This window comes from Sander vitreus, chromosome 17 (assembly GCF_031162955.1).
Source record: "Sander vitreus isolate 19-12246 chromosome 17, sanVit1, whole genome shotgun sequence".
NCBI classification, from domain to species: domain Eukaryota; kingdom Metazoa; phylum Chordata; class Actinopteri; order Perciformes; family Percidae; genus Sander; species Sander vitreus.
Window position 1 is genome coordinate 13,940,063 of NC_135871.1, and position 13,779 is coordinate 13,953,841.

The 13,779-nt window shown below is 39.8% G+C and overlaps 1 protein-coding gene across 1 annotated transcript in view; it reads right to left on the reverse strand.

Annotated features, from left to right (window-relative positions):
* LOC144532843 (uncharacterized) overlaps positions 1–13,779 on the reverse strand; it is a 96,927-nt gene that overhangs the window by 17,467 nt on the left and 65,681 nt on the right. Inside the window, exons 23-33 of the mRNA XM_078273779.1 lie at positions 12,202–12,228; positions 11,734–11,778; positions 10,561–10,614; positions 10,033–10,086; positions 8,228–8,299; positions 5,265–5,306; positions 4,313–4,390; positions 3,898–3,933; positions 3,711–3,764; positions 3,418–3,471; positions 2,615–2,656 (exon numbers count right to left, since the gene is read on the reverse strand). Coding sequence (XP_078129905.1) covers positions 2,615–2,656; positions 3,418–3,471; positions 3,711–3,764; positions 3,898–3,933; positions 4,313–4,390; positions 5,265–5,306; positions 8,228–8,299; positions 10,033–10,086; positions 10,561–10,614; positions 11,734–11,778; positions 12,202–12,228 — 558 coding nt within the window. The remainder of the gene's footprint in view (positions 1–2,614; positions 2,657–3,417; positions 3,472–3,710; positions 3,765–3,897; positions 3,934–4,312; positions 4,391–5,264; positions 5,307–8,227; positions 8,300–10,032; positions 10,087–10,560; positions 10,615–11,733; positions 11,779–12,201; positions 12,229–13,779) is intronic.

A 13,779-nucleotide genomic window follows, 5' to 3' on the forward strand; every position in this document is an offset into this window, starting at 1 on the left:
AAGCAGCTGAGTCTAAAATACAAAATGGAAAATAATTTGAACATGTCGTCTAATTATCCTCCAAGACTCCAAGGAAATGAGTAAAAATAAAACAACAAAAAAGAAAGAATGTTTTTATTGAGTATACTATTGAAAAGGGAAAATAAAATAATAATAATGTTTATCCATTTTTGGATGCGTCATCGAGGTGTTGAAAGTACTAATTAGAGTGGAACTGAGCAACCGTGATGAAGGCAGCAGCTGAAGCTAAGAGAGCTTGAGGGCTTTGAGCTTGAGCTAAGAGGGCTTTGATGGAAATGGCCATTAAGAAAGGTAACAGCCACAAAAGAATCTCAGGTCATAAAAGGTAAGGTTGAGAAGTGTTTCACATTATGTTTGGCCTCGCAGTCCGAGTACAAGTTCTGCATTTGGTCAGTGATTGATGAAAAGATGAGGGCGAAAAAAACTTGTATGTATGATGATGTTGGAACACAGTTTCAAAGTGTGAAAATAAATATACAACTTCTTTTAAATCTTTGAGAAGAATGTTTTAGCAATCCAACCAAATGCTTCAATGCTTGGTAATTGGAGGTGAAGGTTTAAGTGACAAGGGAAATCTACCAGAGGAAATTAAATTAAAGCATTTTAGAGGTCAGAAAAGTGAGAGTTGTTCTCAAAGGCTTATTTGGGGTGTTGCATTGGATCTGAAATAATATGGACTGAAACAGTGGTGCATGCCAGGTTTCATCTGAGTTGATCTCACTTACTATAAACCAATACATAAAAGGCCATGTTGTGATGCCAAATTTAGATATATACATTTTTTCCATTTGTTGTGCCATGTAGGCTACATTTAGTTGATAAAACATGCCATCACAATAACAATCAACCTAAGTATTTTTATAACTTTAATGATAAACAGATATGCTGTCATGGAGTTACAAGATTTAATATTTTTATCTCTGTATATCAGACATTTAAAGATTGTAAAGATAGTTTTATTATTACAGGACAAAAACATTGGGCCCTATCTTGCACCCACGCAATTGACTTTGTACACCGACGCATGTATCATTCCTATTTTGCACAGCGGACTTTTCCCTCCACAGACTCACGTTGGTAAATTAGGGAATGAACTTGCGCTCGCGGGGGCGGTTCAGAGAAAAGAGGAGGCGTGTTCCGGCGCAAACGTTCCCTAGTGCAAAGTTGCAGTTTCAGAAAACAATTCCGCCACAGACCAGGAAAAACCTAGTCTAAAGTCAGTGGCGCGTTATTCAGATGCTATTTTAAGGGCGCATGCTTGGCCGTAACGTAGAGTGTGCACACCGCGCATACACTTTGCTTCTCTCATCTCATGGACCCAGCAGTTCCCATTTTTTCAAACCATACATAAATACAAGGAAAAATATGACCTTGTTTTACACATTTCCATGAATCATGGATGTGTTGATGACATAAATGAGGAAATATTAGAGGACTTAAGGAGATGTGATGTTGAACTGCATGTGCCGATGTCACTTATCCCAAATGCCCCAGCGGCAGCACGGGAGAGGAGAGACAGAAGAGCTGCATCGTCTATAGTGAGGTAATCTCGGTCTAATGTTAGACTACATTGCAAAAATATCATCATGCATTCATAACCTCGTGATTCAGTGAGAGTGAGCCCAAAAACATCGGAAAGTATGTTTTTGTGACATTTCTTTATTTACATTTTGTCAAAAAGAAAAATCAATAGCAAACGTCTCCTTGGCTGTGAACCGCTCCTGGCGTGCGCCTAGCAAATCCGCCATTATAATAGCAATCCGCCATGGAACAAGCGCGCCTGCTTTTAAAGGGAATGTGAGCTAACAATCTGATTGGTTTATTGCATGTTACGCCCAAACCACACCTATTAGTAATGTAGCTACTTCAGACCAACCCATTTTAGATTTGCATCCGGTGCAAGAATCATTTATCCCGCCGGTATAATAGCAACACCGCCCAAGAATCACCCACAAAGCTACTTGCATTTCAGATTGTTAAAATAGGGCCCATTGGGTGATATAGCCTCATTTTCCAAATCTGACACTTGTTTATTGCTGCCTAATTAGGGCTGATTGGTGCAGTATTACCATAATTCAGTATAGTAATCCCCTAAATTATGTATGCAGGTTTTTATTTTTTATTTTAGTACGCAGCATCCTCAAGAGAAACAAATTATTATTATTGACAGTGATTTACAGATTTTCACAATTCATGCTATAAAAGCTTTTTTTTTTACACTATGGATGATTGCTGTGAAATAAACAAATTTCAAATTCTGTATGAGTCTTCATAAATTGCCACATAGCAATCATAAATATGTATAATTGACAGGCTTTAGTAAACATATTGTCATACAGTATGGCTATACTGTGCACCTGTGGCAAAGGAGTTAGCCTGGATTTCATGTGAGATAATTTGAATGCCTTCTACACATATTTCTCCCAGTCATCCTGATGGAGGCACTAGAGGACTTTTACTATCTCTCTAAACTGAGAGAATGCATATATACCTTTTCAAATACTGATCGTGTTTAACTACTAACCCAGGCACCCCATTACATGTTATTGTTTGTGAAAAGCTGTAATTATCATTAACTATGAAAATAAAATACCTTGAGTAATGCACCCATGTCTCCAACAATTGGCAGGGCAGTCTGTCAAAGAAAGAAAAAGAAAAACATGAAACATTGCCACAGTTAGAATTTCAGAACTAACAAATCTTTCATGTTTTGGAAATATTCTGCTGTTCTTTGTTCAGTTCAACTGCATCTGCTAAATTTCTCGAAAACATCAATTCATAAGAGCATCTTATATGCCTTTAAGGAATGTGATTTTACCTCAAACATTTCTTCGTTTCATTTTCATTTTTTTTTTTTTCTTTTTTAAATCTGTAACGCTTGAGGAAACAGTTTAATAACTTTGTTGATGGAAAACAGATTCCTCACATCTTGAAAATATTGTTGTTCTTGGGAGCTGAGGAAAACATTTTGAATTGCATCCCATGTATCTTTTCAAAACATAACATCGACAATAAATGGGCTTCATGGGTCTTTACAACACATGAATATATAACAGGTTCAAATGCTAAATATACAAGACTTTGATGCAGCAGCACTCGTATTGTGCTCACACTACAGCTACCAGAACTATAATAAATGTTGCTTATTTGAAACACTTGAAAAGACAAGAAAGAGATGAAAACGTGCTAACAACAGGGTGCTGCCAATTTGTCGTAAACTGCAACATTTGCTTAAAAGTGATGTTGACTAGTGAACAGCAGGACAAGCTGCTAATTATCCACAAACTGAAGCTGCACCGTGAAAGTTGACTTTGACGTCAAGGTTTGCTCAGTAGTTCTCCTTGCAGATCAGTGATGCTGAACTGCAGAAAGCAAAAATGAGATTGTCTCACTTACTGGTTCACCTGGAGGTCCAGCAGGTCCCGGGGGGCCTGGCCATCCAGGGGAGCCCTTTAATTGAAACAAGAAAAGGAGTTAACAATCCTCCTGGCTAGGATATCAAGCAGACATGCAAAGCTGTGACTCTGCTTTCACACCCATCTCAGTTGGTGCGGTGTCCAGCATCCGTGATACATCGTACTTGTTCATCCACAGTGGAAGCTGACATTCTTTTATGCTTTCAACCGTCTTTCATCTGCAGATGTGTGAGGGAGTGAATACGAGTGGAAGGGCATACTGATCTCACTCACCTCCGTTCCTGGAACTCCAGGAGGGCCAGATAAACCTGGGGGTCCGCGAGGGCCCTGAAAAACCCAGACACTCTCATTTTTACAGTCCTTCTTATACAACCACACAACAAGTGATCAACACTGCAGGATGTTATTTGTATTGTAAAATATTTGCAAGACCGCTGGAGTCTGAGAATTTTCCACAAACCTCAATTCCCGGCTTTCCTGGGGGTCCCATGCGGCCCTAAGAACACATAACACATCTTGTTAACACTATCGGCCTTCTAGTACCCAGGACCCAATAAAGGTATTGTGTTTGACACCTTTTGCTCTATTGATTTTCTGTCTTTAACAATCCTGTATTTCAAAAATGAAAGCAGACTCACTCTCAATTAAACCTGTGTGAGGTTTAAACTAGGAGTGCAGAGCATGCAGTATAATGGTGAAGGCAGAGTGCAACACGCTAGCACCTCGCAGTATTGGCAAGCGTTTTCATCTGAGAGTGTATTTCATGAACACTGATATTCAAAGAAGATCACTTTCTCTTTATCTCTTTTTGTCATACTTTGAATTAAATAATGAATGTGGAAGACACGGACCAATCAATACAACATCATACTCACAGGTGAGCCTATGATACTCTCTCCAGGTTCGCCTTTATCACCATGGTCTCCGGGCAAACCTGGGACACCTCTCTCACCCTGACAAAAATACAAGGGAGCAGTCAGTGGTGTTTCAGTGATTGTAAAATGTAGAGATGGAGAGCTGCTGCACTGCATAATCATTAATTCAAACTCTGCCAGAACTGATTTTCCCTTTATGTTTTGTCTTTAGTTGCTTCATAGGTAAGAATCACAACTATGCTAAAGGCCAATGGTATGCACATGGTCATTATGTATTTCATTGGAACTCATGCGATACACACTGTATGTTCAAATGCTTGATTATTATCTTTTCCATGACAACACCTTTAATATTTGGGGCATCTTTAGGGCATTGTTTTGCAAACCTGCTAACAAACTCAGCATGATATTGTCAGAAAACCTTGAAATCTCTACTACAGTTTAAAATTAAGTACATACAGCATGTGAGCAGATTTTGGTTTTGTAAAAACTAATAAGCAAGCAAGCAGAGAGGACCTACTACTACCAGTTAGCTGAGAGTAACATCCTACAAGTAATGGAGACATAGTTTAAATAGCTACACCTAATGAATAAATGGTTGAAGTAGCTAAAAAGAAAATATTACTATAGGCTAAAAATGTCCACAACATCCAGTTTGAAGTCAATAACTGAATAAATAAATGAACACATTTGGTACATGACAGATGGTCGTCATGAAGGAGTGCTTGAGATCATCTGACAGGGCTGGGGGGGTTTCAGTCTTACCAAACAGATTGTGAACCACTGACCTAAACTGTACCTGAACATTAAATCTTTTATTTTTATTTATTTTTAATAGTGTTAACATAACACATACATACTGGAGTTGCCATAAATACAACTGATCTATCTGCGGAATATTAATAGTGAGATGTTTGTGTTGGTGATGCTCCACCACCACAGTGCTTCCTACCTTGGGCCCGCGAGACCCTCTGCTTACAGACAACCCATCGCCCTACAAAACAACAGGAAGAAGACATCAGAATAGGGATTCACTGCACATTCATCAACAATTCACTTTGAGACCCGAGGTGCAGCCCAAAAAAAGCTGTTCTAGTGCTGGAATTTGAACAGGTATTGAATCTGTACGAGCTGCACTCCACACTGCAAATGGTCTGAACACAGTGTTGCATTATGGGCTCATGTTCAATACTGTTTACAACATTTTTATTAGTTTCTATATACAGTGACAGACTGATAATGTCATACCACAGAAAAAAACCTTGATTGGAATAGAGGCTACAAGCATTATTTACTGTACAGTTCTGATGGGACATTGATTTCTGTGGTCAGCATGTATTAGTGTTACAAAGCCTACATTGCACAATGTAAATTAGCTGTGGTAGAAGTGGTTAGTCAGATTTGAACTAACACAGCAATTCTACAGTTTTAGGGAGAAATGTACCAATTCACTCAATCATAAAACAGAGAATAGTTTGGGAAGTACAGAACCTTTTGAGACTAATAATATAATCCTATGACTGCATTTTCTTTTTCAAAAAATAAAAGGTTTAATTAGACATTATGCATTGGCACTTCACTGAAACACAATAGTACAGTACTTGAGAGGAGAGGGAGACTGCTAATCTATTAAAATAATAAAAGTTATAAGAAACAAAGAACAAATTGATCATTATTCCTTTAAAGGCAAAATCAATAAAGTGACATTAACAACTTGAGCAGGCTGACTCATTAGAGATCCTCAGACCATCTGCATTAACTTCTGTTTATTGCTTTTTCCCCTTTTCTTTGTCATACATTACAAAGATCATAAAATGTTAAGAATCCATTTTCCTCCAATGCCTCCAAACAGAAGTGATGTCCGTAAAAGACAATCAGGATCTACGCAGGAGGATGTCCACTCTAAACAATAGACATCTCTCTTTGTTTAGCTTTTGAACTACAACATAAGAGGTCACTGGCCTGCGTCTCCCGTTGACACAATTTTCAAAGTGCTGGAGTACATTAAGGAGGTTTAAATACTTCTGCCTGAACACAATCTTTCCCTTATTACTCTGCTCAACTCAACCGACTACCCATTGCTTGATGAGTAGGTCTGCTGTCGGGCTTAATGTTCACTTCAGTGTTTCCACGCACAAACATGATTGTTTAAAGCCATAGAGCGATTGATTGAGGAGTGCAAGCACTGTCAACCAGGACTGAGGCCATGGCTGCACATGTGCTGCCTTTTTTGGGACCCTTTAATGAACATTTCTATATGCAAAGCCATGCCCATAAAAGAGAGTGCTTCAACAGCTATAAGCTCCAAAGTGGGAGGAGAGGTGATTACCCAGGCTGGGGTTATTCAATGGTGGATTGCTTAATGGCATTGCATCTCCATAATGTCATGGCAGCTACGCAGCCAGAGGAGCTAGTTTTCTGTACCTTGTCTGCTGCTGTTCTAGCTGTTTGCAGATGATATATGCATGGTGAACTTCTGTTGAATTGTTATTTTCTACTTTTGTGTCCTGTGACTCCAGGGGCCTCATTTATAAAACCTGTTACGCAAAAAAAAGTTGCGTGAAGCAGGGTGAAATTTGCCATCGCAACATTCCTCGCAAAAGTCGGGATTTATAAAGAATTTCCATGCATAAAAATGTGCCTAGTTTTCCACAACCTTTTGACCATGCGTGTGATCATGCGTAATGCTCCCAAGGTTTTGTAGACTGCGTTTTAGTGAACTCCAATGGTATCCCCGTTTTCCGAACCCAACCCAGTTTTTGTTTTCCTGAACCCAACAATCCCGTTCTTTCCAAGCCGACCCAAAGCTGGTCGAGGTGCCTGGCGAGGGGCTGCCAGCAACGGGGAGAGGCAGGGGACCCTCCCACACCATGCAGCGGACGCTAAAGGAGACTTTTAGCGTCAATAAGAAGAACAAAGGCACCTGACCAAACATCCCTATTTTACAAGATGGGAGTGAGAATCTGTTGATGTGAGCAAACTCTAAATTTTAATAATAAAGAAAAAATATGCTATTTATTATTTCTTCTAACTCAAACTCATTGGCCTTGGCTCATTTTTTGTGAAGAACATAACAAATAACTTATTTTCAATGACTGCACACGGTACAACCCCCTACACATAACTATTACATATGAGGTGTTCGGGTAGAGTGTAATAATTGTAGGTGCTATGAAACTTAACTGTGTCCTCCTCCTAACTGGGCCTGCTGTGTGTGTGTTTCTGTGTGTGTGTGTGTGTGTGTGTGTCTGTGTGTGTCTGTGTGTGTGTCTATGTGTCTGTGCGTCTCTGTGTGTGTCTGTGCGTCTGTATGTGGGTGTGTCTGATTGTAGGTGTCTGTGTCACAAAGTTACAAAATTGTTACATTTCAAGCACTTTCACCTGTTCTGATTAAGTGAACCATAAATTATGTATATGTCATTGGTAATTGAGCTAAATCTGTTAAGGCTGTGTAACAAAAATATGAACACCACACAAGGGTTGAGGCTTCCAAACAGGATTTTGTTTCGATGTTCTACCTCTGTTAGGAGCACATCAATCTCACAATCACTGAATCGTGTTTTTTCCCCATTTTTTTGTTTCATGATTGGTCATCAAGGGCTTCTTTACAAGGCTTCCATATTCATTGATTGATTAACATGGACCTTATTAGGACAAATATGGGACGACCTTGGGAGGAGCGTGAGGCTCGTGCACGACCACATAAGGTAACGCACGTCCGTATTTATAACGAGAAGAGTGTGTACCGGTGTGCGCCGCAAGGTGTTATAAATCTGAATTTTGTTTTTGCGTACGAAAATTCTGAGTTTTTGGTGCACAAAATCTTTCAGAATAGAATCTATGCAGTTTTATAAATGAGGCTCCAGGGCTGAAGCCAAAAAGGTCAAATTAAAGGGAACTTGATATGGTACCCACCATATATCCACCTCCAGGCTCTCCAGGCTCACCCTTAGGTCCCTGTGGCCCCATTACTCCACCAGAGTCCCCCTACAAACAGAAAGCATTCAGAAGTTTCTCCATAGACATGTCAGACAGGCTCTGTCATCTCATCAATGCAAAGGATGTTCTGTATTATACACAGGGAAGTGAACAAGGAAGAGTCTGGAGGGTGAAGCAGGTGCACACACCATTTACCAGGATCATTTTGCACCTCAATAGTTATAAACATTAACATTGTTTGTTAGAGGGGACAGCTTTTGGCACTGCATAGACCCTTACAAACCATCAAGTTTCTAGGTTGGAAATTGCTGTCCCCAAGGCAGTAACAGCGGTGTCTGCTTCCTGCCTCAAATATATTTGGTGATTCTCGTCAAGGATACAATTTAATTTAAGTGTTTTGAATGTTCTACCAAAATCATTTTTATTTACCCCCCAAAATGAAATTGCACTATGCACTTTGGTGCCTTGATGCTATTATCTTATAAGCGACATGGCTCTACAGATGGCAGTGTTGGTCGGTTGATCCACCACTGTTGGTAAAGACTCAGATGGATTGCGATTACATTACGTACAAATAAATTAAATCCTACTAATTTTGGTGATCCTCTGACTTTTTCTATAGCAGCATCATGAGCTCAAAATTTCAATGTGCCTAATAATTTGAGTTAGTTTATGACCAAATGCCTCGCCTCAGCTATACTTTGCTTTTAGTGTTAATTAGCGAATATTAGCATGCTAACAGGCTAAACTACAATGATGAACATGATCTTCTAAATGTATATAAACTGGACCAACAGATCCCGTTGCTCTGGACGGAGACCAGTGAAGGATAGTAGAAGCACTTTTCCGGTGATGGCTGAGCGTTACTGCGCAGCCTCCAACTGAGCTCGAAGACATAGATCTGACCTGAGCAACCTGTCTGAAAGTTGTAAGTCTTCTGGTAGCTGTGCCAAGAGAAATCTCAATCATTCCGAATCTTGCAGAGACGGAGAGCGTAGGTATATGTAAGGAGATAACATAGGCATGGGCTAATTATTGCTAACTAAAATGCTAGTTAACATTAGTAATTAAACAGCTAATGTAAGTCGAAACTGCCTGCGAGCTTTTCCCTTACTATACGGTAATTCCTCTACTATGCGACAGTAAGTCGCGTGGTTATGACACAATCGTAAGCCTATTTTTACAAAAACGTCTACTACGGAGCCATAACATGAGATACAAGGTAATGGAGCCTTTTATACATTGTCGTGTTTCTTTAGAAATAAACAATGGACAAATAGAGTCTATACACGCTTCAGATGTAAAGTTATTCGCTGTCAAAGTGGCGCCAAAATGAATGGCAGTCAATGGAATGCTAACGGGAGGTGATGGCTTGGTAGCATCAAAATGGCGCCATAGGAGGTACGCGTTCTGGGGAGAGGCTTACCCCCTTGCTAAAAATCAGCATGTTAGCATAGTCACTGTGAGCATGTTAGCATGTTGATGTTAGCTTTGTTTATTTTGTGACAAACCATCAAATATGCATGTCAACTGTGCACTTTTCCTCTTTCAGCACATTATTTGAAACGAGTCATACTGCAAGAAGAAATGTGTGTACAAATAACAGTAGTCAGAGGCATCAGAGGCAAGAGCACAAAGGTACAACATGATTGACAATGGCATGCTGGGCAAGTAATCTGAAAGGTGTCTTCACAAGTTGTCTACCATGTTCAACCTGTGATGAAAAATCATAGCTTCATATTTTTCTTTGGAGGTAAGAACTTGATCAGAAGTTTACCTACCTTTTCTCCTTTCAGGCCATCTCTCCCAGGCATCCCTGACTCCCCTGGCGAGCCCTGTAAATAGTGGTGAAAAGAGACACATCTATCACCAGGCCTTCATCTCCACACCCACATTTATCTCCTCCTCCTCACTGCTTCAGCGGGCTGCCGTGTTCCAACATAATTTCCCTTAGCCAGGATTTATGAAATGCCTCTTTTCCCTCCCTGCTTTTGAGTAAAGACAGATGCTCATTACCGAAGCAGGTGTGGAGAACAGATTGAGCCTCTGCCTCCGTTCCTGGCATAAAGAGCTTAGAGTTGTCTCTTTCCACTAATTAATTCTTAAATTTGATTACTGATCGTCTGTGTAAAAATTCTGGACTTTTCTCCCTACTTCCTCTCTGTCTCTGCCTGTTGACGTTTATCTGTTTATCTCTCTTTTTCATTTTGGCAGGCTGAGTTAAAGAGGAGAGGATATGCCATGGTGACAGATAAGGCAATGAAAGAAAGGAAGGCTTGACATGAAGTGTCTACCGCTAATATACTTACTGGCTCGCCTGAGAGTCCTGGGAGTCCAGTGGGTCCAGGCAGGCCTTGCTTGCCCTGGCAAAACACAAAGGAAAACCAACAGTTTGGGCTATTTTCTGCCTTTGTTTGGTGACAGAATTTTCTGGGCTTTTAAATGTTACAGCCCAGCCAGCTACACTGTGGACACGACTTTTGAGAGTATTTCAAATAGCCCTGTTTTTTTAAGTGCTGCCCCTGCTAACTTTTTTAATAAACCGTGGTTAGTTTCATGGCAATAACTGTATGCCGAGGATATCATCATGACGTTTGAGCAGCCGTAGGTTTGCACGCACATGTTATATCAAATACATGCTTAAACCCTGATTATGCTGTTATTCTAGATAAGCTCTTTATATGAATTCCCCTTTTCAACTCATTATTGTCTTTGTAATCACGGACGAACTGAACAATCCACATTACCATGGAAACTGAGCTTACGTCTAATGATAACAACTGAGAAAAGGAGTACACAAGCATCATTACCTGGCTGCTATCTCCTGTATATTCCCCTTTTTATCATTGGGAAAAAAAAGTATCTACATTATTATGACTGTTTTATAATATTTTTATAAACCAAGTTTAAAAAGAATACTCTAGTATCTTCAATTATGAGTTTTAAGTTTAATTCATGTTAATGAGTTGGTTTACAGTGAATGCATTTGCAATACTTGTAATACCTGGTATTATTATAAGGAGTGAAGAAAAGGTAACGCAGGCCACGAAAGTTTAATAATGACGTTTCAATCCTACTTGGATCTTTGCCAGATCAGAATGTTTGAAAAATGGAAACCACACCCATATTTATACATCTTGCACACCAATACACTGACACACTCTATGATGGCAGGTGTGGTTGATCAAAAAATATTACAAACATTGCCACAGAAACCAAACTTTCACCAAAACCAGCTAGAAAAACAGTGAAAAGGTAAATACAATGAGATGTTTACATTTCCGTATGCTAGTTAATATTGGCCTGAACCAGCTCTTATGATCAAGATTTACAAGTAACAGCATCAAATCTTTTATCCAGTTCTATTATTGACCTAAACTTGAAAACGTTCGTCTCACTGTTGTTTATGTTCAGCAGGTTTTAGTCTCTGTTTGACCTACTGTAAGTGGCACAGCTGACATGAGATAAATACAAAGACTCACCTCTGGTCCTTGATCTCCTTTGAGTCCTGGCGGCCCGATGTTTCCCTGTCACAGCACCAACAAAGGGTGAGTGAGAGGTATGGGGGAGGCAGGAAAACGGAGGAGAAAAAAAAATTAGGCTTGTCACAATAGAAAATCTGAATTCAAGATAAAAAAGTTTGGAGAGGCATAAAAGTCGACAGCAGAATAGAGTGAAGGTCTGCTTCAGTTGCAACTGGAAGATAATTATTGTGGCGTGTTTTCTAGAAACAACCGCTCAAAAACACCAAACTGGACATCTATAATCTCTGGCATGTTGCAGTGCTGCTGTCTAACTCAGGACTTGACTGTATGTCAAAAAAAGAATCTTTTCTACAATAAAAGAAAAGTTATATTTAATGGACAAAATTGGCTTTGGAGTCTTATTTTGTTGGCAGTAGATATTGTTGCTCAAGTTCTAGTGCAAGTGCTTTATCTTCAACAAGTTACCTTGAAGCCTTGCGGTCCTCTCTCCCCCTGTAGAAAGTAAAAGAGATAGACAACCATAATTTCTTAAAGGGGTGATAGAATGCAAAACCTATTTTACCTTGTCATAGTTGAATAACGACAGTTTGGTGGGTAAATAGGACATACATAGAACCTCAAAATTCCATTGACACCTCTTTCCTCTGCAAATCTCACAATTTGAAACTGTCTCTGAAAAGTTGACGTCAACTCGGTGGCTCCTCCTCATTTGGCTCTAGTCTATCTTTGTCACGCCCCAACATTTACATAGGCTACACCACTTATCTGAGATCAGGTAGTCTTCTGAATAGGTTGCGCAGATCTCAGAAATTGTATACATTGTTCGTCTGCTATTTTACCACTAAATTCACTTCTGAGACTTTTTTATGAAGAAATCAACTATGTAGAGGTCAAATATGGGCCGTTTTACGAAAATTGATAACTAATTGCAAATTTTGTCCGACTGTGTGTCGGAGTTCAGCGGCCGGTGCTGCCTGTGTTGCTGCCTCGCCACCCGGCCTGCCTTCCTTCACAGACCCCGGCCTGCTGGTCTGCTCTTACCACAGGTTCCAGTTAATCTTATAATGGATATGTGTGTTGAGTTATTTAAACAAACAATCAGGCAAATAAACGCCTCTTGTCCGCGAGTCTCATTGATAGAGCCCACGGCTGGATGGAGCTCTATCAATGAGAGCTAGCTAGCCTCCTCTTAGAATTCCTCTGGAATTCACAAAAATGCTTTAAATTGAAATCAGACAAAAGTGTTAGCTAAGCTTTGTAAAGGCCTTAGGGTAGCTGTGATATACATGTCGTGACGAAGTTCAAACTGTTAATATACTCTAGTTATGCCGAAAGTGTAGCTAACTAGCCACAATCTTTACCCATAGGATTGAATGGACACTAGCAGCTAACGAAACCCCTCATTTTCACAAAAATGCATTAAATTGAAATCAGACACAAGTGTTAGCTTTGTAAGACCTTGGGGTAGCTGTAATATAAGTGGCGTGACGAAATTCAAACTGTAAATATACTATAGTTATGCCGGCAGCTGGCCAGCTCCGCGGAGCCCCAGTAGTCCAGGAACCCAGAAACAGTGACTTTGTCCTGGGTATAGAACCCAGCAGGCTTCCGCTTTCTCGTCAGACTGTGTGGAGCTCCTGAAAGTCCAACACGTCTTACCAAATTCACAATTAGCCATCAATGTTCGTAAAACGGCCCATATTTGAGCTTTATATAGTTGATTTCTCGCATAAAAAAGTCTCAGAAGAGAATTTAATAACGAAATAGCAGACAAACAATGTATAACTTTGTAGTGTCTGAAATATGAGACCTGCTGTCTCGTATGTAATGTAATGTATGTGTATGTGGTTTGTTCAAACCAATCAGCGCACAGCTCATCTAAATATTTATGAGCATACCATATTTGGAGGAAAAGCTCTTGTTACAAACAGGGCCATATTAAGTTAAGGGCCCATAAAATAGCACTTGGGGAATTTTCAGCCCAACCAATGTTACATACCCTATTAGGAGACCTTAAGGAACAGTGTAAAATACCCTATATAA